This window comes from Narcine bancroftii, chromosome 1 (assembly GCF_036971445.1).
Source record: "Narcine bancroftii isolate sNarBan1 chromosome 1, sNarBan1.hap1, whole genome shotgun sequence".
NCBI lineage: Eukaryota > Metazoa > Chordata > Chondrichthyes > Torpediniformes > Narcinidae > Narcine > Narcine bancroftii.
The window spans coordinates 121,294,640-121,320,150 of record NC_091469.1 but is presented as its reverse complement, the minus strand read 5'-3'; the positions used below and the strand labels follow the sequence as shown (position 1 = coordinate 121,320,150).

The 25,511-nt window shown below is 39.0% G+C and overlaps 2 protein-coding genes across 13 annotated transcripts in view; one reads left to right on the top strand and one right to left on the bottom strand.

Annotated features, from left to right (window-relative positions):
• poc5 (POC5 centriolar protein homolog (Chlamydomonas)) overlaps positions 1–1,710 on the top strand; it is a 103,090-nt gene extending 101,380 nt beyond the window's left edge. For 4 of the 5 annotated variants that reach the window (XM_069937583.1, XM_069937574.1, XM_069937604.1 and 1 more), the window contains one exon: positions 187–1,090. In XM_069937583.1, coding sequence (XP_069793684.1) covers positions 187–327 — 141 coding nt within the window. In that variant the 3' untranslated portion in view covers positions 328–1,090. Of the gene's footprint in view, positions 1–186; positions 1,091–1,617 lie in introns of those variants that run through there. The other variant, XR_011357565.1, reaches the window with a different exon arrangement.
• Positions 859–25,511, bottom strand: part of LOC138763459 (ankyrin repeat and death domain-containing protein 1A-like) — an 83,623-nt gene continuing 58,970 nt past the window's right edge. For 3 of the 8 annotated variants that reach the window (XM_069937646.1, XM_069937670.1, XM_069937690.1), the window contains 3 exons: positions 17,938–18,139; positions 10,929–11,060; positions 859–6,460 (listed from right to left, as the gene is read on the bottom strand). In XM_069937646.1, coding sequence (XP_069793747.1) covers positions 6,402–6,460; positions 10,929–11,060; positions 17,938–18,139 — 393 coding nt within the window. In that variant the 3' untranslated portion in view covers positions 859–6,401. Of the gene's footprint in view, positions 6,461–7,706; positions 7,816–8,889; positions 9,045–10,928; positions 11,061–17,937; positions 18,140–20,959; positions 21,124–25,511 lie in introns of those variants that run through there. The other 5 variants (XR_011357586.1, XR_011357583.1, XR_011357579.1 and 2 more) reach the window with 5 other exon arrangements.

Here is a 25,511-nt window from a genome sequence, read left to right as displayed (position 1 = left end):
AATTGATTGTTTTTGTAATCCAGTGAAATTAAGATCAAAAAATATCTTGTGTCTTGTCAGAGCGCAAGAATTCAATTTTTATTTTAAAAGCTGAAGAATGAGGAAATACTATTACTTTACCAAATAAACATTGATCCAAGGTACAGGAAATAAAATGCTGTTCCATTCTCGTTCCTTATCCTCCAGCAAACCATTGGTCAAGCAACTGCGGCCAAGTATCCTCGATCAAGTCAACCCCAGTCGGCCATGAGGGGTAAAGTTGCAGCCCTGAATACAAAATCACCCACGGTCAGCTGTGGCATCCAATCTATTAAGGTTGTGGACTAAATTCCTTGCCAATAACAGCAGTTTAAAATGCATAGAGGAGAGCTACCTTGTGGAAACTGATGAAGCTTCTGGCTGTTCTACAATTGAACAGTACAGACGGATTGGTGAGCTACCCAGATTGTTATTATTTGCACAAGGCAAATTGCAAGTATGTTGCATATTCCCAGTCAATGAAAAAATGCGGTTTGTGCTGGCTGGTTCTGAAGAATTTATGGTTGTTTTTAAAAATGCTGTAACATGTGTTGATGGAAAACTTGTAAAGATAACTTCTAAATGTTTTGGTCCATTGGTGAAAGATCATAACAATTGAGGATGCAGTGCATAAAGTTTTTGTGATACTGGGGCTAGATTCAATTAATGATCCACATGGTTGAGCCATAAAACAATTTTCATAGTAAAAGAGGGGGTGGTGCACTTCAACCATCAGTTCTCTTGAAATCCTCCTCCTAAAGGACCAGTAGGTTTCCTCTAGATCATTCAACTTCAACCACAGGTTTTAAAAAATAATTAAAATGCAAAGTAATACTAGGATAGCAAGTAACTTTTTTATTGCAATATCAGATTTTTAATCATAAAGTAATGCAAAATCAAAACCCACTCTAATTCTCAGTTGCACTTTTATTTGCCATCAGTGGTTCCCTTTGGAAACCATGTTATATTGTCACATGGATGAGCTGTCATGCTGCTTTTTGACCAACATTGCAACCTACATGAAGTTTATTACATTCATGCTTTTGACTAATAAACATTGAGTACATATTTACATATTCTGTAGTGTTGTGGATATTTTTTGTATTTCCATAGATAATCAGACAAAGTTGATGATTAAATTAGAGATTTAGACCCTATAAATTAAATTTCTCAAGCTAAAAATCATAAGTTATGCATTTCCGTGAAGCTTGAGTTGGTACAAGTGAGCGGAACAACTCTATACTATCTATACAATCATTACAAAGAACGTGGGATTATGAAATTGATCATGTCCTTTGTGTTGTTCAGTCAGAAGGAACAGCTTCTGTGTCTTGGCTTTGCCTGCAGTGGAGATTCATTGAAGATGTTCAGAGCAAAAATGTTGCATCCCTATTTACTCAGGTTTTGAATGAGATTATGGTATTTGCTAAATGTATTTATGGTTTGGTTGAAATTTTGGTTTATTATTGTAGTTTTTGAAGGATAGATTGCAAGAACACAACATTTGATTTTAAAATTTTTGTAAAAATAGCTATATATATTATTAAACTTTGTGTATTTCAGTAGTCTCAATTCTCAATTATTCTTAAAATTTTACAGCAAACAATGAAGGAAACAGCAACTGTTTGAAACGAATTTCAACACTAATGGTTCTGTTGAACTGGATAGTAATAAAGGACACCTCGGAATCAATTTTTTCTGTTTTATCCAAAATAGTATGGGTATACAAGTAACGGGATCCCGAGCCTGCCCGTGGTCAATGTTTCATTCATGATAACTAAAACTTTGCGACTTTTATCTGATGGAGGGATGGTCAACGCGAATTTTGCAAAGAGCACATTATTAAGTTTGTCACAAATCAACTTCAGAAGAACCAAAGCTGCTTCATAATGTAAAGATTTTAGGGTATTTTGTATCAACTTCCATTATGTGTGATGTTTTAAATATATATTAAGCATCATAAAGATCTTGTCAATGAACAAAGAATTAGAGTAGTTCCAGCTCGTGATCAAATCACACAACTGGTGCCCAAAGTGATGTGCTTTGCCTGAAATGGTTACTGGTGCCCAAAGTGATGTGCTTTGCCTGAAATGGTTACTGGTGCCCAAAGTGATGTGCTTTGCCTGAAATGGTTACTGGTGCCCAAAGTGATGTGCTTTGCCTGAAATGGTTACTGGTGCGAGAATAATTTGCAAGGACAGATAGCTTGTTAGCAAGCTGCAATCATATTTTGGTTCAACTGTTTATATCTTCTGAGTAATCCTTTAAAATAGTTGTTTTTGTTTCATGGTGCGCGCCATGGGCAGTTAGCGCAACACCGTTACAGCGCCAGCAACCAAGGTTCGAATCCGCACTGTCTGTAAGGTGTTTGTGCGTTCTCCCCGTGTCCACATGGGTTTTTTCCAGGTGCTTCGGTTACCTCCCACCATGTACCAAGATTGTAGGCCAATTGGGTGTAATTAGACAGCACAGGCTCATGGGCCAAAAGGGCTAGTTACCATGCTATATGTCCACATTTTTTAAAAAAACATCTTGTCTGCAGGGAAGTTGTCCTATCATGTCACCTCTGATTTATAAACTATGGGACTCGGTTCATTTTTCTTACGTTGAGTTCATTCTTCACATAACTGGAATTTGTGTATATTCATCTGTATTTTGCCATATGCTTCCTTCAGTTATTTTTGCTTTGTCTTCCTTTTTACCTCTTTCAATAACCATGCTCTAACTTGGTCATTCTCAAACCTTTTTTTACTATGGCTTCCATATGTGCTCAAAATCTATGTGCCTCCTTCCCTGTGTAGTTGGTTTCTTCTGTACTCTCCTCCTGTTACTTAAAAAGAAAATATTTTATGATTTCAATCTATGCCCTCCCTGCCAAATGTGCTGTGGTTCCCAGGGGGCCATATGGCCCTCATTGAGAATGGCTGTTCTAACTGATTAGTACCTAATCTTCATGACCCCTTGATTTCTGTGCCTTTCTACTTTTTTTGTCATGGGCCTAACTCCTTCCCTCAACAACTTCCATCATGATCCCACCAATGCCCATCAAAGGGCCCATTCACAGAACTTGTTACTTCCTTATGATGGTGCACCACAAATATAGTCAGTGTGGGGATTAATCTTGCAATACTGAGGACTCCATGCAACAAGATCAACGATCTCCACCCAGAATATATGTTCACTTGTAAACTGAGCTCTTCTATCTTGTCATAGTGACATGGCCTGGCTGGAAACTTGGCTGAAGGATGACTTTCTTCTAACCTTTGATCACCCTACTGAACAATATACTGACAAGATTTTTGGAGGGAAATCCTGACTGGGACTGTTGAGTGTTCGGTACGAGAAGCTTTGGGAACAGTTTTGGCTTTGCCCTGAATCTGAGGTGTAACTTTAAAACCAATCTTTGGTTGGCAAAGATTTGCTTGTGTGCTGGACTGTGTCTGGTCCTGCAGAGTAGAATTGTAATATTGATGAGGCCTTGGTACAATGAGAACCATGTTTAATCTTCATAGGGTGGTGGTCAATGCAGGCAGCTTTGTGCAAACATCAAGATCAAGAAAACATCTAAAAATAAGCATTTGACTTTGAGAGTGGTGAGGAAACATCATTCATGATAATATCGATTTGCAACTGTTGGCTATAAATAGCTAAGCAGCTATGTACTATAAGGTACAGCATATTTATGGTGGATGTAAACGTGCTTAAAGAAATCTCTTGGTGCCTGCCACATTGACCACCGCCAGTGGGCTGATATCGCTTCAAACCGTGCATCTTGGCGCCTCACAGTTTGGCGGGCAGCAACCTCCTTTGAAGAAGACCGCAGAGCCCACCTCACTGACAAAAGGCAAAGGAGGAAAAACCCAACACCCAACCCCAACCAACCAATTTTCCCTTGCAACCGCGCCTGCCTGTCCCGCATCGGACTTGTCAGTCACCAACGAGCCTGCAGCAGACGTGGACATACCCCTCCATAAATCTTCGTCCGTGAAGCCAAGCCAAAGAAAAGAAAGAAGAAACATGTAGACAACCCTGAAGAAACAGATGGCCCACCTTCTGACAGAAAATGAAATCCTTTCATTTTTAGTTAGTTATTTGTAGCTAGAGGAAACCATTCATGATCGTCTTTTCATGATGCAGTTCCTCTTCTATGCCTCATTATGAAACATCTCTGGTTTTAAATATATTAAACATGCCTGTGTAGCGGTTTCAGTGGAGGCTTAATCGATCCAGCTCAGGAGGTTCTGAATGACGACACAATGTGATGACATAATTTGGAACACGCAGGGTTTTAAAAAGCTACATGTGACTGTTTGAGAAAACGATTTTTATTGAACTTCGACTCGACTACGTCTGATCATTTTCTCATTCTTCATTTCACGTTGTGACACAGTTGCTACATTGGTGACCCCGACGGGCCCAAACGGATTTTGAACCCAACATGGATAATGCAATGGTTTTACCGAAACTGCCTGTCTTTTTGGATCACTCAACCTGAAGTTTGGTTCGGGCAGACTGAGGCACAGTTCCACATTGGCAAGACAGAAGTGGATGCCACTAAGTACTATCATGTGGTAAACTCCCTCGACCTGTTCTCTCTCTTCGGGACCCACCTGCTCTTGGCAAGTACAAAGCCCTCCTCTGGATTTACGGTCCCTCACGGCGTGAGCGAGCTGCACGGCTCCTCCATATCGATGGCCTGGAGGACTGCACCTCTTCAGAGTTAACGAACAACATGTTGGCACTGGCAGATGACCATGTTATATATAGAGAATTTAGGTTAAAATGGCTTAAGTTAAAATGTGATGATTAATCATAAAAAGGGAAGCCAGAACGGACAGGGAGCTTACTAGCAGCCAAGGACAAAAAGTTCAGCTGGATACGTTTTTTTAAACATATCTTTTCATGGTCATAGTGAGAGACATGCAGGAGACAAAAGATTGATAAGAAGGGTGAGAAACAGAATTTAGTGTATGTAGAGTTCGCAGCGTACGTAACGAACGTGATAATTAAAAATGCAGTTGTACTTAGAATGCTTTTGCAATACTAACCAATTAAAACAGTATTAATAAGAAGGGGAAGGGCAAACAACAAGGGTATAAAAATCAATGCACTGTATGTATCGGGGCTTAACTGGTGAGAAGCCAGTTGAGTCCAACTCTGCAGACTTGTAAATAAAGCTTGTCGTGTCATCAGTTTTAAAGAGACTCATGTGTGAGAAGTTTTATTTCTGACAGACCATATGCCTTGCTTGCTCTTTGGGCAATTGTTTTTAGAGCATATGCCAGAAGACATCAGTCTCACGTTGGCTGACGAGGACTTTGATAACCCTTGAACAGTGGCTGCCTGTGGCACACGAAACAGCAAGGCAACAGAAATTAGTGCTGCTAAACAATTGTACATTGGGAGGGCATCCAGAGACATTTACAATTGACCGACTAAAGCCCACTCATCTCGACCCTTGCCACGATCCCTGATGTGAAGGCGCGGACAACTGCCCAAGAGCGGTGAACGGTAATGGCACCAGAGGTTCAGTCTCCTATTGCCGGTTCTTTGTGAGGGGGGAAGTGGGGGAGCCTCGTTGCAGCTCATTGGAGGCTTAATCAAACTGGCTTGGGAGGTTCCAAGTGACGTCATAATGTCACAATGCGATGATGTCATTTGGAACACACGGGGTTCATTTCCCACTGCAACACAGTTGCTACACCATATCATTAAAGAGAAATTTCCATGTCTTAAACACCACAAAGTAATTAACTTTTGATATTGTGATTGGTTAATAATTTGTGTTCTCCAAGTTCAGTTCTCTTGGCATCGGAAAAAAGTTGTAAGATAATAAAACCCATGGGTAGTTGGGTTCTGATGGGTGGGTTCTAACTGCAGAAAGTCAAATAACAATTAGTCATTTACATGTAAACATCTGACTTCATCTTTGATCTATATAACTAAATATGACTCATTGATGAAAATGCCTTCTTGTAGTAATGCCAGATTGTAATATCCCATAAATGAGCATTCCTCTTACAAGAAATGGTGGTAATATGGTCAAGGTTGCATGATAGATGATCCTTTAAATATCTATGTAATACAGTCAAAAGGACATGTTTCTCCCCTCTGTTCTGTCTGAGCAAGGTTCATCTCTACTCCAGGTTTCAGCAAGTCTGTTTCACTGAAGCAGTACCAAGACATGATTTAAAGGCATCTTTTGGAAGAGAGTCCTTAAATCCTGTATAAAATTGACAAATAGACCCAAACTCAGATTCATGTTCCTTTGTATTCACTAAATTGTAGGTGTTTAACCAGTCTTTGTGTTGCATTCCTTTCTTCCAGTTAATTTGAGTAGCAGACTGTCTTGTAGATAACTCCATATTAAAGATGTACTTTCCTTATGAAACTGTACATTTCTGTGAAGATTGTACGCCATTAATTTCTTTTCTGATCTTTTCTGTTATAGAAGGAAACAAAACAGTTTAGTTCTCATGATTCAGTGCTACATCAACCAAAAATCTGATGTTTATGTATTTTGCCAATCTAATCTTTTACAAAAAAATTGGCAAGTAATCCATACAAATATCTGTAATAAAAGTGAAATTAGATTTTAAATGATTTGTATTTGGACTGTGGATATAAGTCTCAACTGCCCAACTTGTCCTCGAGGTAATCTATTCATTCCAGGTTTCAAGAGTAAACCTTTTCTGAACGTTAATATCTTTTGTAAATGAGACCAACACTGTACCCAGTTCTCCAAATAGTTTTACCAGAGCCCTGTATAACAGAAGCAATAAGCACTACTTGTGTTTAAGATATAATGACATCAGGGGTGCTAAAGTATTTTGCCGTGTAAGAGATTCAAATATACACTGTGGGGAAAGGGAATTTCGTTGACAAATCCAAAGAAAGCTCTCTGGTATGATTCAGCCACACAGAACTGATGAGCAGTGAATCTTACTGAAGTGAGTTTTTTTTTTAAACTTTATTTATTCATTCAAAACAAATAATATATGACATATACAACAATTAACCATAAACATGAACGTTATTTTTTATATATAAAAAAGAGAAAAGAACCCCCACCCTTCAACCAACTCTCCTAAGGAGAGCCATAAGGAAAAAAAAATTAAAGAAAAATTAAATATACATATTAAGATCTAATCAATGTAAATTGAATGTAAATATTCTGAATATAACAACCACTTATTAATAAAAAATTATAATTATCACGCGAAACATATGTAATTTTTTTTCCATTATTAAACAATATTTCATCTCATGCCATCTATTAATCTCAATCATATTTGTATCTTTCCACATACTAGCAATACATTTTTTCAACCAAATAATAGTTGCTTGATAATTAAGTTGCCACATATTTGGTTTGTCAGAAACAATGTTAGATCTGTGGGGTCAGATCTTCCCTTTATGCACTTAAACTCCCCTACTTATCAGCTCCATCGATCAATCAGTCAACATATTTCTTCAATTGATCTGCTTCTGACCTTTCTACCCCTGAGGTCCAACAATCGGGTTTTTGGCTATTTCTCATTTTGAGTTCCCTGTCTCCAATTCCACTAAATAACCAAATAGTTCCATCACAATCTGTTTAGACAGGGTCATACCTAGAACAAATTAGTGTTACCAATGGTGTAACTCAGTGAAAAGGATTTGTCATGCGCTTTATGCAGTGGACTGACCCTCGTGAGTTTCCTCCGGTCCAAATGGTGATAAGATGCCAAAGTGCCACTTGGACAGCCTTCGCAAGGGCTTCTTAACAAATATCTCCATTGGCCAGACATTTGAAAACTATTCAAACAAATTCAAATTACTAAACAGTAAATGATTGCAATCAATATTTTTAAATCAATAAATAAAAATATTTAAACAAAATAAAATCACTTGCATTGCTGATTCAATTTAAATGAATGAGCCTGTCAGTTTTACATTGGTGCTCTCTTGTTCATAACTAAGGGAGCACATATGACCCTCATGTCAGAGGTCACATCTACCTGCATACGATCTCGGCTTGTCTTTGGTTTCTGTGTTTGGCCAAGCACGTGCAGCAAATGTACTGAAGTCTGCAGAGCGACTTCCCCATTAAATCACCAGCCACTACATCAGCTGGCTCCGTGAAAATTGGGAATGTGCAAGAGATTTGAATTGGGGGCGTAGAGAGATTTTTATAGATATGAAAGGGGTGAGACCTCAAGCAAATGGCATATAAAACTATGTCATGAATGTGATTGGAATCGTGATAATGCAAGAAAGCTCTTAGTCAACTACACACTGGGTATTAAAATTGCATTATTTACTTTGGCAAACCTTAACTACATCCACAACTCAGAAATAGCTCCATAGTTTGAATATGTGTAATTATTTGCTTTGTTGTTGGTTCCACCCTCTCTGTTGTGATTAATTATTGTTAATTCATTCTTGTAGCGTAACAAGCAACACCTCTCTAGAGATTTCAGAAAAAAATTCATTGCAATCTGACTCACTTAATTTTCCTTCTTTGAGCTTCTCATGCTTCAGTTTTTGTGTATTGGGCAATATTTTTCTGAGCCATTTGATCTCTTCATGGTTGAGAGATCTGATTTTTCTCAACCTTCTCTTCCAGAGATGACATCACCCTATTTATCTTCCTCACTTCACAACAAGCCATTACAATCTGAAATCCTTGATTTCAGATGAGGAAGTGCATGTAAATTTCCAGCATTCCCACCCCCCACCCCCGGCTCTTCCCATATAATTTTAACAACCACGACTATCTGCTTCATTGATCACTTTGCTAGGCATCATTGAGAATGAAAGGTTGCCAAGAAAATAATGCTGCAGATCAACTGGAATCATACTGCAGGGAAGAAAAATCAATTTGCTTACATGCTGCAGAAATTGAATAATGCTGATCATTCAGGTGCTTTGCCGTTCAGTGTGGGCGATCAGGTCTCTCCATCATCACGGATGGATAAAAAACCCTCTTAAATATCAGCGAGGTAAAACCTGCATACAAGCTTCATTGGTAGAGTTGATAAGCCCTGGTGTTATAGCCAGCAAATTATGAGCAAAGGAATTGAGCGTGTAAGGTTACAATGACAACCCAAATATAAATATCATTTGTAAAGCTGCAAAGATCTATTGAATAACAACTACTCTGCCCGCAATGCTGCTATTCAATCTTGATCATTTGAAAATATAAAGATTGGCTTCCAACTCGTATTGATTACTGTGATGCAATGGGTGACTTAAATATATGCTTTTAAAAGGGATTAGAATTGGGTTAGCTGTTAGGTTGCGTGCATTTCACAGACACAGCCTTGCAAAGTCCAAGAGCAGCTACAAACAGAAGGTTCTGGGCTTTAGCAAAATGTGCAAGCACACCCCAGAAACTGAAACATTTGCAGAGAGTTGGGGCCATGTGTTTTTTTAATAAAACCTGTAAATTGCAACATTTGCAAATTGAAACTTAAAAAAAATAACTGCCTGGAACATCAGGAGGGGAAGGGCAGAGAACAAGAGAGAGGGAGTTAGCAGGAGCCAGGCTGAGGAAAGGCTGGACGGAAGAGGAGCCTGGTGAAAAGGCTTCCTTTTCCAAGACTGGGCAGAGTTCTCATATGGAAGCCCGAGTGTACTCTGTAGAATCAGGAGTGGCGGCTAGTCTTCCCGGTGTGGCGAAGAGGAGAAGAACCTGGAAAGATGATGTTTCTTCTGGAAGACACTTCTGTTTGGGGTGTCCAACAAGCTACAACCATTTCTCTGTACCCCTCCTGCCTGGTAATTCTAAATAAAGCACTGAAGTTTGTTTGAATGTAATGACTGTTAGATTCAATTGATGATTACTGGAAACTGTAGCCTTGAAAATGTGGACAGTGGAAGAATGTATTAAGTCAAGAGTCTGTGAGTTCAGAACTCATCTGCAAAAACTGGAAATAATGAATATAATACTTCAAGGCCCAGAGATCTTATGTCTTATGTACCCTTTGAAGCCAACTCCTGATTTGCTGGGAGTACTAACAACTAAAATGCTGGTTTGCTTTAATTTTCAATGACCATCGAACAGTAGAGGAGAGGAGCAGACTCCTTCAAACATGATGCCAAATTAAATTAAATCTTTTCTGTTTGTGCATGATCCATATCCATTCACTCCCTTCAATATTCATGTGTTTCTCCAAAAGTCTCTTAAAGGCTTCTATAAAATCTGCTTCCTCTTTTCCTGGCAGCCCTACCACTCTTTGTAAAAAAAAATCTTACCCACACATCTTCTTTAAACTCCTCCCCCTTCCCCCACCTTAATTGAATGTCCTTGTGTTTGAATTTTTTAACCCTGGGACCAAGATCCCTACCTATATGCCTCTCATAATTCACAAAGACCTATGTTAATAAGACGTTTTGTAAGTCTCTGTGTAAGTGTCTTCCAATGTGTAAACTAAAACATGAGCTAAACATGGAAGCAGTGAATCACGGGAAATTTAAGACACAGAAGAATGACATTCAATCCATCATTTCTGTGCCAGAAGACCTGAGCATATTAAAAGATTAAGACTGCATTTTGACCACATCTTTTTGGTGCCTACAGAACTCAGTGAAAATTGTTCCCAAATATCTTCTGGTGAAGATATTTTAAAAATCTGCTCTTTAATTTTTTTTATTGTTTAACAACCTACTAAAATTGATTGCATTGTTTGAGTTACACCGGGTGAATTAGCCAATTTAGCATGAATAAGTAAACTCGACAGAAATTTTAATGGCACCTGCAGTTAGAATTTCCATTCAGGTAAGAGAATACTGTTGTGGTTACAGCCCACAACAAAATATTAAAATGGTTATGATGAAATCAAACAAGGAGAGAAGCAAAATGATATAGTGAGTGAAAACAATCCTCTTGAATCCCATGCGTTACAGCATGTCCTATGTTTACTTACCCGCTAAATTCTTCTGTTCAATATTAATTAAACCTTCATGCAAGGCCTTAACTGGGTTTGTGCCCGTCAGAAGGATTCCATGCAGCCAGATCAGCAGAATTCTGTGACCATGTTCCTTATAACTCTTTGCTCCTAGTGGGAGATAAATGCTTGTTAAAAATTCTAAACGATCTGTTTCAATACGGAGTTCAATTCAATGTTGCAGTGTAAACTCGAACCTCGTTCAGCCTCGTTACATGAAGTGGTCACCTCTGGAGGAAGGGATCAGTATGGTGATATGTAAATGCACAATGTGATTTCACAATTCCTCATTATATTGGTTTATTGATTAAACTGAATGGAAAGAACGGGCAATAAAAAGAAATTCTGTGGGCTTTAACTGAAGCAGCAGCAAAAGTATCCTGAGGTTTGCCTCGTTAATTCGTAACCAACCGATGAACTAATAATAAGTATACCCCAATTTATTTCATAAAATAAATGTTCCTAATGCCTTGATGGGCTAAAACAGGAGTGACCAACCTTTTAATTTTTAATTACAGCATGGAAACAGGCTATTTCGGCCTATGAGTCTGGGCTGCCCAATTAACCTACACCCCCCCACCAAGTACATAGCTGTAGGCCAATATGGCCTGTAAACCATCCTGTATGTCTAAAAAGGTTGCCCTTCCCTTAAAGTGTTCATGGCATTTGAAGTGAATACGAAAGCTCTGGAGACATTTGATGTGAAGAACAAGTTCAGTGGGTCCAAACAAAAATTGATTATAACAAAAGGCATTTATTTGCCCACGAGGGAAAGTCACCACGGAGATATCTCTCTCACACACAGCAATACAGCCACATCGGACATGACTAAACCAATAATCACTACAAACTGCATTAAATACAGCACAAAAGAAAGGTGCAACAACAATACCCACCTCCCCAGACCCGGTGCAGATATGGCATTCTAATTAATTGGAAGATGAGAAATACATTACAATAATAGTTTGTTAGTGTGCACCACAATATGCCACCCCCTACCCCCTGTTACTGGCATACATCTGGAGATTGATTCTCCAGCATTGTCTCTGGCTTGTCACCTGGACCAGAGTTCGGGTTTGTTCTCAGGGAAAAGAGGCCCAGTTGCTCCATGATTTATAAGAGCTTTATACATCCTACTGGCCTGTAGGGTTGGCCCAGGTGTGCCCAAACTAGGGCAGGTGATTAAAGAAGCCAGCAGCGATGTGTGTGTTCTTTTAAAGATGGGTGTTCTTGGCCCTGTGGTGGCTTCCAACCAGATTCCTGCCGGGTCCAGAGAGGTTGTATCATCGCCGATTCGTTTTGAATCAGCGTACCGGTTTGCCTGGTGTGAACGGGATAGGGAGTGCCGGGTCCAATTAGTGAGGATGGTCACCCTTTTGCTCTGCAATGCTGGGTGGGGAATATGAAAGGGTCCAGAAAAGGGTCACAGGTCACATGAGCCTCCGCTCCACCACACAACATTTAAAAAAAACTTTTCTTGTATTAGCATGTTAGTGTCATATTTTAGTTGAGAGGTAAGGATAAAAAAGCTACTTTTTTTTTCTTTTACTGCTCGGGTATAAATCAAAGAGCTGGCCGCATTATGATATCCTACAAAGATAATGTTTGGGAAAATATAACAATAATATGAAGATTACCCAGGTTCATCCTGATCACATATAGCAGGACAAATCCAATCTGGTTAATTACTGCTCAATCAGTCTACTCTCAGTCATCAGCCAGGTGATGGAGTCGTTGTTAGTGCAATCAAGTGATACTTGCTCACCAATAACCTATTCAATATCATGGCCAGGACAAGTTAGCTCCAGTCCCCACCTTGGAAAATGGAACTGAATTCCAGGTAGGAATGACTGACCTTCACATCACAGCAGTGCTTGTGGCATCAAGATGTCTTTGTAAAACTCAAGTCAATGGGCATCAAAGGGAATACAGTCCAGTCCAATCCACCTTGCGCAAGAGAAGATGGTGATGGTCATTGGAGGTTTAATCATCGGACACCCAGGATATCACTGCCATGGTTTCACAATTCAGAGTCCTGGGCCTGATCATCTCAGGTCCTTCATCAATGATTTTCTTTCCCCGTTAACCTAATGTTTGCTAATGACCGCACAACGTTCACTTCACGGCCAGTGAGAGCCAGATCCCGAAGACACATATTTAAAAATTCTATTTCTGAAAACAGTTTTTCATGCAGACCTGGGCAGGGTTAGGGTTAGGGAGTGGAAAATGTCAATCAGAACTGCTCAGCAAATAATGCAGCAAGTTGAGACCTGGTCAATATTCTCATCAATGAGAAAAACATCCATCCACGGAGGTGCCAGGCCCTGAACATCTTAACATCTTCAACTGGAGAATCTTGAACCATGCAGCCTTGTAGCCAAACACACTCTGCTGGAGGAACTCAGTGGGTCAGGTAGCATTAGCAGTGGTGCTGCCAGAACTGCTGTCACGGCAGCGTTGCCACTGGTGCGGACCCAGAAGAGCAGAGAGCAGAGACCAAGCGCTGTTCCAAAGAGTTCAACCACCTGATCCAAATGCCAGTGGCTCCATACAGTCATTAAACAGCCTGTTAGTGTTTTATTTTAAAATTCTGTAATCACGGGTCTGTGCCTTATTGTGAACCAGAGGAGGGCACCAGAAATGAGAACAATCCCATTGAGAAGTAGAGGACCCAACCCTACAGGATATCGCCCGAGGCAGTGGAACAGTAAGGGTCACAGCGGCTGTGGGACCCATATAGACTGCAAATGACTTGCAAAGGCTGCGGACTGCTGGAGACTGGTCCATGGGAACTTGATAACGAAGCCGGGATTCAAGATGTGCTGAAGGCAAGTATAGCCCCTGAAGGGCCTGATCATGTTGGAGGTTGGATCTGGAGCTTGTATGCCGATGAATCAAACAGAAATCTGTGCGGCTGCAGAATCTGCGGGAGCGCTGGTGGAGAATCTGCGGACATTCAGTGATTCTGAAGGGACTTTGTTTTGCTTCCCTTTCCCTCGTAATGTAAGGGGTGCCAGGCAACACAAAGTCAACTCTGTCTGCTTTGCAGCATGCAGAAGGAAAGTTTGTGTTATATTACATATTCTGTACAATTACATGACAATAAAGTCATCTTAAATCAGGACTGAGGAAAGTACAGAAGCAAGTGTAAAGAGGACAGGATGGAAGGGATGAAACAGGGGCCGCAATGTGGAATGGGCAGAACAAGGAGAGGTGAAATATGAAACAGAAGCAAAGGAGTGGCAGATTCTAGTTAGAGAGGGAAATAAAACAAACAGTTCAGGTAGAAGAAGTGAGTCACACAGGGTGGAGTGAGTGATCAGAAGACTAAAACCCCTTTTACACATACAATTAAATCCGGATATTATCCGCCTCTTGAACACTTCACCTAACTGAATGAATGGATCAAAAGCAGATTAGGGGGTCTGAATTTATCCGACTTTAATTCGCCAAGGTAGGTAGTGTCAGAGGTGGATCATATTGATGTGGGGCCAGTCTCAAAGGGGTGAACTATGTTTCTGGGTCGAAATGGGAAGGGAAGATGATATTGTGATGTTGGGTCCAGAAAAGGATCACAGTCACAGGTGCCCAGTGAGTAGAGTAGGGGACTCTACTAGGTGCAGAGTGTGCAAATGTCAGCACTGCCTTTGTGGGTCTGGACACAAGGGTTTGGAATCACACACAGCTTTTATTAACACACAATTTGTAGAAGAGCATGGGAAAATGTTAAGGGAATAAAACACACACCTGCACAATTTATAAAAGAATGTGGGAAAATGTTAAACAGTACACAATAAATAAAAGCTTTGTGTGATTGCAAACCCTTGTGTTCAGTCCCACCGAATCCAATTTTTTCTGAACACAACACAATGTAACGCTAGGTGCCAAAGCTGCTGTGCTATACATCCCACCAAATCCAATTTTTTCTGAACACAACACAATGTAACGCTAGGTGCCAAAGCTGCTGTGCTATACATCCCACCTCTTTTGCTTCAGGAAGCCAGCATGCTGTATAAAAGGACTTGCCAACTCAGGTTTTATTCTGTTCTGTGTGATCAAGCAAGCCAGAGACGGGTTGTATAAAAAAGGTCTAAAGGCTGCCAGTACTGGAATCTGAGAAGTAGAGAAGGTGTGAATGGTGGGATAAAGGAGAGCAGATGGAACCATGGGGAGGGGTGCCAGAGTGATGCCCAATGCAAACTATAGGAACATTATCCCCTTTCACACTGGCACTTTAACCTAGTAATTAATCTCTGATTTACCAGTTAACATTCTGTGTATGCTAGTGTGTATGCTCATGAACCAGCACGCAGATGTCAAATTGGCACCTAGAGAGGTTGTATCATCGCCTATTCATTTTGAATCAGCGTACTGTTTTGCCTGGTGTGAACGGGATAGGGAGTGCCGGGTCCAATTAGTGAGGATGGTCACCCCTTTGCTCTGCGATGCTGGGTGGTGAATATGAAATGGCACAGAGAACCAGTTAACATTGGTCCAATGTAAACGACTGTTCGACCATCTTAAAACGGTTCGTTGAAAGGCCAGTTTAGCAGTTCGCCAATGTGAAAGGGGCTTTTGATAATACCCGTGCCTGGGTCTCCTCCTCCTCTCTTCCTAGAGGAACAACATTCCGATAGCATGATCACAGAAGCTTCCAATTTCAGGTAATGACCCTTCTGCACACCCTGTTCTTCCTCCCCACCCTTTTTTGTCCTCTTTCCCAACCATTGCCACCCATTCTCATCCCCCCCCCACTTCTTTCATTCCTCCCCCCTCCCTCATCACCCCTCTGGATTCTTCCACTCTCTCCTCCCCCCACCCATGCCCTTTGGTTCCATCTGGTCTCTTCCTCCCACCATTCTCATCTCTACATATCAGATTCCAGCACATGCGGTCTTTGTCCTCCAATCACCCACTCCACCTTGCATGACTCATCCTCTTCCACCTGATCCCTTTTTACTCTCTCTCTCTTTTTCTCTCTCTCTCTCTCTCTGCCCCACCCCCCTTTGACTGGCATTTGCCACTCCTCCACCTCTGACTGTCTTATTTCACCTCTGCCTGTTTCACCAATGCCAGGTGGGCCACCAGCTCCCACCCTGTCTTGAGCTGCTCTCCAACATCCCTCGGTCCTGTTGAGGGGTTTCACCACAAAATGTCCACTGTCCTTTATCTCTCACTGACGCTGCTTGATCCATTGAGTTCTCCAGCAGATTGTGTTTGGCTTCAGATTTCTGCATCTGCAGTCTCCTGTGCCCAGCCTTACTGTCCAATGGCATTATATCACTGGCCCAAATGAGAAACTCAACTCGACCAATCATATAAATGCTAGGTTAATGGCTGGGAATTTATTAGACATACAGAAGAGTAACAGGCCCTTTTCGCCCATGAGCTCGTGCCACCCAATTGACCTACAATCCCAGTATGTTTTGAACAATGGAAGGAAACAAGCACCCAGAGGAAGGCCATGCAGTCAGGGTGAGAACATACAACTCTTCACAGGCATCGCGGGATTGAAACCCCCGACCAAATCACTGGCACTATATAACAGCGTTGCACTAACTGCTACATTAACTGAGCCGCCCATTACACTAACCATGCAGTACTAAGGCAAGTGACACACCCTTTTCACCATCTACCACACACAAGTCAACATATATCACTTACCTGAATGAGTGCAATGAAAATAACTCAGAAAGCTCAATATTACGCAGGGCAAAGTAGTTCAACAACCACCACGAACATTAATGCTCTCCACAGTTGCTGCAGTGGAAAGACATTCCAATTACCCATGCTCCACTGATAGCATTTCTCAGGTGCCAATAACCAGTTGCCATTGAGAACCACTGCTGGCAAATGGAATCGAGCAAGCATGGATGTGAGTGGGGGTTCCAGGCAGTAAACACAGCCCACAAAGGTCAATTTTTCAGATTATTTACAAAATGATCTGACTTCATTCACGAGAAAGATCAGAGGTTTACCATTGAGAAATTGCAGTGCACCTGGTTATGATAAGAACATGATCAAAGAGCCAGATCGATGCTGACTCCTAATTTCTCATGTCCCATCATTCATCATGATCTTGGCTGACCTCAGCTCCATTTTCCTGCATTATCTCAATCTTCCTTGGATCTCTTACTGTCCAGAAATATAGTGATGTTTGTTTTGAATAAACTCGACAGCTGGGTCTCCACAGGCAGTTGTGGGTAGGGAATTCCAATAGCTCACCGCCCTTAGTGAACAAACTGTGTCCCATGGTCCAAGCTTCCTCCAGAGGGGAAATGTCCTATTCTAATGTACCCTGTCAAGCCCTTTAAGATTTTCTTAATGTTTCTGTTCAGGAAATTATTGTGCTCCAGGGGATTGTAACACAAATTTCATTATATCACAACCACATCAAAGTAAGTGCTACTAGTACTACTATTGGACAAATACCTTTGAGAAGGGAGACCTGCAGCTTGTTGCAATAGCAGTTCTGCTCAGTATTAAATGCACTGCAGGTTCAGTCCTCTGGTGTTTGTGGTTGGCTGAGGTTCCAATGGTGCAAAGCAACCATCAGTGGAATTATCAAAGGTCTCCAAGTTAGGATCCCACTTAAAAGTACCACAATATCTATTAATTTATTTGCATTTATGAATACTTGTCCTGCATATATATTGTTTGTCTGTATGTGTTGTGTGTCTGCATGTTTTGCACTGAGGACCAGAGAATGCTGTTTCATCGGGTTGTACTTGTACAATCGGATGAGAATAACTTCCACTTGCTAAAAGACTACCTTTAGGTGCAGTGTCAAATCCCTGATCATGGGCATGCAGAACAGAGGCCAGGCATTTTTTCCAGAGGAAGAAAGAATATCTGTTGTACTTGTGGGCATTGGCACCTTACTAAGAAAAAGATCCCTCCTTTGAACAGTAAAGGGCAATAGGATGAAATAATGAATTATTTTAGTTTTAACATATAAAAATGCTTCAATGAATAACAAATTTCCCACCTGTCCATTGTTCCTCAATTCCTTTAATTTGTTCTTCAGTGAAATTCCAATTCGTGGCAAGCCTCTTCCAGTCCTTTGGTTTGAGTTCATGGTGTGCCAGGTTCCATATGATTGTGCGAAGCTGGTTTGTCTGTGTGGTGTGGTCTGGTTTGAATGTCAATGGGTAACTGCTTGTTTTGTTTGGAAGTCTGTCCTGGTTGTCCTGAAAAAATAGGAACATGTATTCCCTCAAATTAGTACAAAAGAGAATCACAATCTGGACAAAATGACATTCACTAACTCTTCTTTTTCAAATATTTTATAAAAATTTTACAGCATAAATGATTGAACAGCACAATTATACAATGTGCTACAAGATTCAGAAAAATGAAAAAAAAATTAAAGTTATGCAAATATTCTCATAATAAGGAAATCCAGAGCACAGTCATGACAATAAAATAAGATTTAACAACAAAAAAAAGGAAAAAATATAAAAAAAATTCAAAACCCCATCCTCTAAGGTTGAAAGTTGATACTTGGAGAAGGACAGCATAGCACCAAGCTTCTAGAACAAAACTAATTCTTAAGTATGATATGTTTTGGTACTTGATATTTGAATCCTTGATAGCGTATCTAATTTTTTTCTAGTGAATCAAGTCATAATATCTCAGCCATTGTGCATGTGTAGGTGGAGTATTATCTTTCCGCATCTGGCTATCAATGATGTAAAACATAAAATTCAGCTTAGAATTGAAGTCAGTAATACTTCAACATCTTGAGATGATCCAAAAAGACCAATTTAAGGGCAAGGTTCCAATTTTAACTTTAGAATTACAGATAGGGTTTTAAAAAACATCTTTCCAAAATTCTTTTAAGCTAGGGCACATCCAGAACATATGAACTAAAGAAGAATCACCTATTTTACATTTGTCACATGGAGGATTTATGTCTGAATAGAAATGAGACAATTTAACTTGAGACATATCTGCTCTATGTACCACTTTAAATTGCAGCAAACAATGCTGTGCACAAAAGGAAGATGGTGTCCCATACTTCATCGGACAATGACAGATTCAAATCCTGCTCCCAGGCATTCTTGATTTTAACTAGCGGGGCAAGTCTTGGATCAGCCAAATTATAATACATAAGAAATATTAAGCCTTTATAGGAAGATTGTACATCAAAAAAAGTGACAAGAACAGTCATCTCAGGGATTCCAGGAAAATCAGGCATCTGAGATTGAATAAAATGTCTAATTTGTAAATATCTAAAAAAATGAATTTTGGGTAAACTAAATTTTACCGCCAATTATTCAGAAGATGCAAAATTGTTGCCAATAAAAAGGTCTTTAAAACATTTTATATCCAATTTGTTCCGGTCATTGAAGGCAGTGTCTTGTAAAGAAGGCAAGAAAAGGTGATTGGATATAATAGGGCTGGCAAGAGAAAAACTCTGAAATAAAAAAAATCCTTCTAAACTGTGCCCATATTCTCAGACTGTGTGTAATTATCAGGTTATCAGTTAGTTTATATAAAGAAGAAGCAACAAAAAAAACTTAGAATTGCCAACATAGAAGTATTCTTAGCAAAATAAATTTCCATTTCTACCCATGTGGCATGGTCAACTCAATTATCAAAAAGTTATGTACATTAACTGCCCAGTAATAAAATCTAAAATTAGGAGATGCCAAACCATTGTTCCTTTTATCTTTTTGAAGATGAATTTTATTTAAGTGGGGGAATTTTCCTTCCCATATATAGAAGATATAAGTATATAAAAAATATTTAGGAACAAAAATTAGTATATATTGGAAAAGATACAAAAATTTAGGTAAAATATTCATTTTAATAGAATTGAAGATAGATAAAAGTGACCATCTCAATAAGATTAATTTAACAGGATTAAATTAAATAGAAAAAAAAACTTTCCTTAAAACATAATTCTACCATTATCACAATTTTTGTTATGAGTTTCTTGAAGAAAAATCATTTCTGCCTCGAAACACCTGACATGAGCAAACACTCTTCTGCATTTAATTGGGCTATTTAATCCTTTAACTTTCCAAGAGATAAATTTGGTTCGATTAATCCTGCATATTAATTAATGTTATGAAAACAATCTAGAACAGTTAGTCACCCTTCTCCAAGCAGTCACCTTGAATCCATCCACTAACAATGGCTTGTATAAACCATGAAGCCAAAACAACCTTACAAACTCTGCTCTTTAGACCCACCTTCCCATCTAAATCTCTAGGCACTGAAAGATGCTAAACAACACAGCAACAAGCACAAAAAATCTATTTTAAATCCTTGCATTTCTGCTGAAGAATCTCAGTATAGCTCCTTATTTTAAAAGTAATTAATAACTTTTCCACAGACAATGTCAAATTATATAAACAAAGAGAAAATTTTAAAGTTTGCAGCAGAAATACAACACAAATGCATGTGAAATAAATTTGTGTTCCTTCTCACTATCAACAGAAAAGAAATAAATATAATCTGACACGTTAAATTCATCAAAACATCTAGACAGCGAGCATTCAAAATAATACCATATCATTTAAAGATACATCTTTGAATATATCTTTTATATATCTTTTAAAGATAGTTAAAGAACACCCCCAAAGAATATAAACATCTACTTATTACTTTTCAAGCTCAATAAAGCAAATATCTAAAATCTATACTTGAATAATATTAAATTTTCCAGCCTTAAAAATAGACTGTGTGCCTGTACATTATTTTAATGTTGGCCCTTTTTTCCCCACACCATATAACAAACTATACACACTGTCTTACTTGTGCTCTTGATAAATGAATAACCCAAATAGGTAATTACTCTCAACATTAATAAAGTAAATTAAGCTTGATTCAGAGATGATTTTAAAGTGGAGTCTCAAAAAGCTTTTGTGTTGAAACTCAGTTTTTACTACTGTTCAAAAGCAACTATGGAGTAAGTGTGAGGCATCAGATTTCTTTAAATTTTTCTCAAAAGCAATAAAGAAGTATTTTGAAATATCAAGCATCAGACCTCTAAAACTCACAAATTTCATTTGTAGAGTTGTTTTCAGAACAATTCATTTCTTCATGCAAATGATTTTCTCTCTTGCATGGAGAGTTTGGAATCTGTGTTCCACATTCTAAATCTGACCTCTTTTCCTACTTTTATATTCAGCTTGAGTAAATCCACCTTGCAATTGCGCTGATACTAAAAAAAAAGATCAATTATAGAATAAGATTCATGTCTGGCCGAATAAAAAGAAAAATCTTTCTCTGTCCGGTTTAACTTCCTCCAGGTCTCTACCAAATTCAACTCTTTCATAACCATTGACAAATGTTTAGCCATTTTTGTTTTAACCAACAATTTTGGAGATTTATCTAATAAGGGGTCCAAACAGCAATTAAAATCATCCCCCCGCCAAATTATTATCATATGCCTGATTCAAATTCAAAAAAGCCTCTGACATAAACACCTCATCGTCCACATTAGGTGCGTAAACATTCATCAATGTCCAAGCCTCTGAAAAAATCTTACAATTTGCAACTAACACTCTACCTGTTGTTGCAAAAACTGTGTCCAATGTAAAAAATAACTTTTTATGCATTAAAATAGCAACTCCTCTTGCCTTATGCTGATTTGTCAAGATATTATTAAAGCCTTAACACCTCGTGCTATAACACGCCCCACTCAGTCTCTCTTCAACTTCTATTGCTCCTTCTCAGTCAAATGTTTTTCCTGCAGGAATGCAATGTCAATCTTCATCATCTTAATGTAAGCTAATGCCTGTTTTCTTTTAATTGGGTAATTAAGGCAATTAAAATTGCAAAATTCAAATTAGCCTGAAATCTCCCCCGGGGTGGCACCCCTCACAGCTCAAAATTAAGAAGAAAAATCTCCTTAAAAATTAATAATAAATAAAAAACCCAAAGTAAAACACAAAAAAATCCCTCCCAAAAAAAAAGAAAAACTACAACAATATAAGTGTAGAACCCCCCCTCAATTACACGGGAGTGACCAACGCCACAAGTGGCTGACGACTTTAGAACAGAACAATCAATAATCAAAAGATACAATCACATCAAGACTGATAAGTTGCCTCCAATGCACGGTTAACTTGCTCATCTATCTGTTGTCGTGTCTCCAACTCTCTTTTCTCAGTCCTTCCTCCAGGAATCACCACTTGTTGTTGAGGGGTCTGATCCTGACCCTGCTTATTAACTGGTAAAGAATTAGCAAAAACGAGAGTCGCATGATCATTATCAACAAATTGAGACTAAAAATTTCCATACAAGACTTTCAACACCGCAGGGTAACGGAATGCAAACTTATACCCTTTCTGCCACATAACATTCTCAGCTGAATTAAACTCCTTACGATCTTTAATAAAATCTTGACTTAAATCAGCATAAAAAAACCTCTGTTTTTCTGGACAATCAATGGACTCTGGTTACGTCTGGCATTCTGAACTGCAAGTCTCAAAATTGTCTCTCAGTCTTGATATCGTAAGCCCCGGATCAGAATGGATCAAGGAGCTTGACCAGGATATGGTTTTTTTCTGACCATCCAATGCACTCTATCCAATTCCAGTCCATCTGGAAATTCCGCCACTCCTAAGACCTCAGGAATCCATTTTCGGAAAAATTGAAGCAGATTCGGACCCTCAATATATTATGGTAATCCCACAATCTTAACATTATTCCTCCGGCTTTGATTTTCCTAAGTGTCAATCTTTTTCAACACATATGACTTCTGTACCTCCCAACCAATTAATGAATCTTCAATCTGTTCAAATCTTTCTTTATATTACTCCATCTCATCTTTATAATCAAAAAAGGATTCTTCAAGCTTTTCAAAATTATCTTGCACTTTATCAACTGCTTGAAGCCATTTACTCACATCCATTTTAATTGTAGCCATTCCACCACCCCCCCCCCCCCCCGTAACTTGGACATTGCACCTCGCATTTTAATGAATCCTTGGTTCGTTTGTGTAGCCAAGTTTCCAATTTGACTAACTATGTCATTTAAAATAGGAGTGATAGATGAGAAATCTAACTTAGATAAAACAAATTTCTGCATTTGCATTTCAGGCCTACCCTCCATTGAAGTTGCAGCCTCCTCCAGTAATTGCTCTTCTTCTGCAGCCAGTTTAGGATCTTTTTCCTCCTCCTCCCTCTCTGCTGTTGAAACAATCGGGGCCACCCAACTGCGGGTACGGACCACCCCAACCCACCATCTCGAGGCCAGTGGGAGTCGGGTCCCTCTGCAGCCTGGACCGGTTCGGTCATTGTGCACAAGCGTGGTATTTTGTGCATGCGCGGAGCGTCCTCCACATTGGGGGAACGTTGATATCAGTCACCGGCACCATCTTGCGCTGCAGGACACAACGCTAGCGACAGCGTCAAGAATGCTTTACCCAGTAAAAGCCAGATTGGACTAGATTAGAATTAGATAAAATAGGGGAAAAGATACCTGAACACATATTATATAAATGGGACGAAAAATTGGTACAACGTAGGAGTTCTCCAGTATTACATCATCTACTCAATATTTGGAAAAAGATTCATGTAGAAAGGAATAAAACAAATTACCAATTACCAAAACTAATATTGATGCAAAATAAGTTACTCCCTTTTACAATAGATAACCTTTCCTTTAGAGAATGGGAGAAAAAAGGGATCAAAAGAATAGAAAATTGTTTTTCAGGAAATAGATTATTATCCTTTGAACAAATGAAAGATAAATACAATATAACTCAAGATACAGTGCTGGCATATTACCAATTGAGATCCTACTTGAAGGACAAATTGGGAAGCAGTCTGAGGTTACCAGAGGGAAGTAACTTTGAATATGTGATTACAGATACAATGATAATCAAAAGATTTATAACAAATATGTATATTAAACTGCAAGAAAAGGAGAATGAGGAAACAAATGGTAAAACTAAACAAAAATGGGAACAAGATTTAAATATAAAGATAAAAAAGGAAACATGGGAGAAATTATGTTCTGGAACGATGAGAAATATAATAAATACGAGGTTACGTGTGATACAATATAACTGGATACACAGGCTATACATTACACCTCAAAAGTTAAATAAATGGGACCCAACAGTATCTGATAGATGTTTTCGATGTAAAAAAGAAATGGGAACAACAATTCATGCAATCTGGACATGTGAGAAAGTAGAAAAATTTTGGGAAGATCTAAACCAAATATTAAATAAAATGACAGAAAACAATATACCAAAAAATCCAGAGACCTTCCTCCTAAGTAACATAAAAAACAAAGAATTTGGAATTGATTTGGATGGTGCACAAAAAAGATTTGTTACGATAGCTCTAGCCGTAGCAAAAAAATGTATTATGTCAACCTGGAAATTGGAAGATAATTTGAAAATACAACAATGGTATATAGAAATGAATAAATGTATTCCATTAGAAAAAATAACATATAGTTTAAGAAATAATATGGAAATATTTGAACAAATATGGGAGCCTTACATGAAACACAATAGAGAAAACCTACTAGGGACATTCACTACCTAAATGAACGAAAGGAGAAGGAAATGAAAAGAATTGACTCAGTGGAATTTCTTGTTTATTTTTATTGAATGACAACATTGTTTGACTGGTTTAATGTATCTTAGATTTTGTACTTTAAATGGATGGGGGGGAGGTAGGGAGGGTGGGATGGGAGGAGGGAGGGGGGGGAGAAAATGACACTATATATTTGAAAAGGAAAATGTATGTATCATGGTCAATGTGGTTTATGGTGTGAAAAATAAAAAATTTAAAAAAAAGAATGCTTTACCCAGCGACGTCCGTTGAGGTCAGGGAGGAGCTGCACTCGAGCCTGGAGTCTCACTTTGTAAGGTAGGCCGCATTTCTTCCATACTTCCAGCTTGTTTTATTGTTGCTTTCTTCCCTACTTGTGCTTTAACTTTCCTCATAGTTATAAGGTAGACACTTACACCGATATTTTAAGTATCTTTAAAACTTTTCCCAAAACTTGTAATTCGGATTTTAATTAGTTCTGTCAGACGGAGGTGTTGTTCCATGTCTCTTCCTAAGCCATCACACCACACCCACCTTTGACTTCTTTTCCAAAGAGACAATGAAGTGGCTATTTTCTCCCATGATGACTTCATAAACCCAGAAAAGGGCCATATGAAAATGGACCAAGAAGAATCTGTCCTCTTTTCCAGAGAGACAGTGAAGTGGGTAAATTCTTCAAAACCACTTTTCCAGTGCTCCTCCTTTTCATAAGGAGAACATGAGCAGCCTTTTGTGACTGCATTTAAATCCTGTCTTACTTACAGGATGGTCAAGCCCCTTCAATCCTGTGTTATGTACAGAATGGCCAGGTGTCTTCTGGTTTCAAAATGTCCATTTACAGTAATATGTTTTTCCGAAATGTCTCATCACATGACCACGGGATATCATTTCTGTTTCTGTTTCATTTCTCCCAAAACATGAGTCATGGCAGATGGCCTTTTGAAGTTACTTCACATATATATGCTATAGATGCTGAACCAAGCCATGAAAGACCCCAAAAATGAAGACGCTGTTTACATCCGGTACCGCACGGATG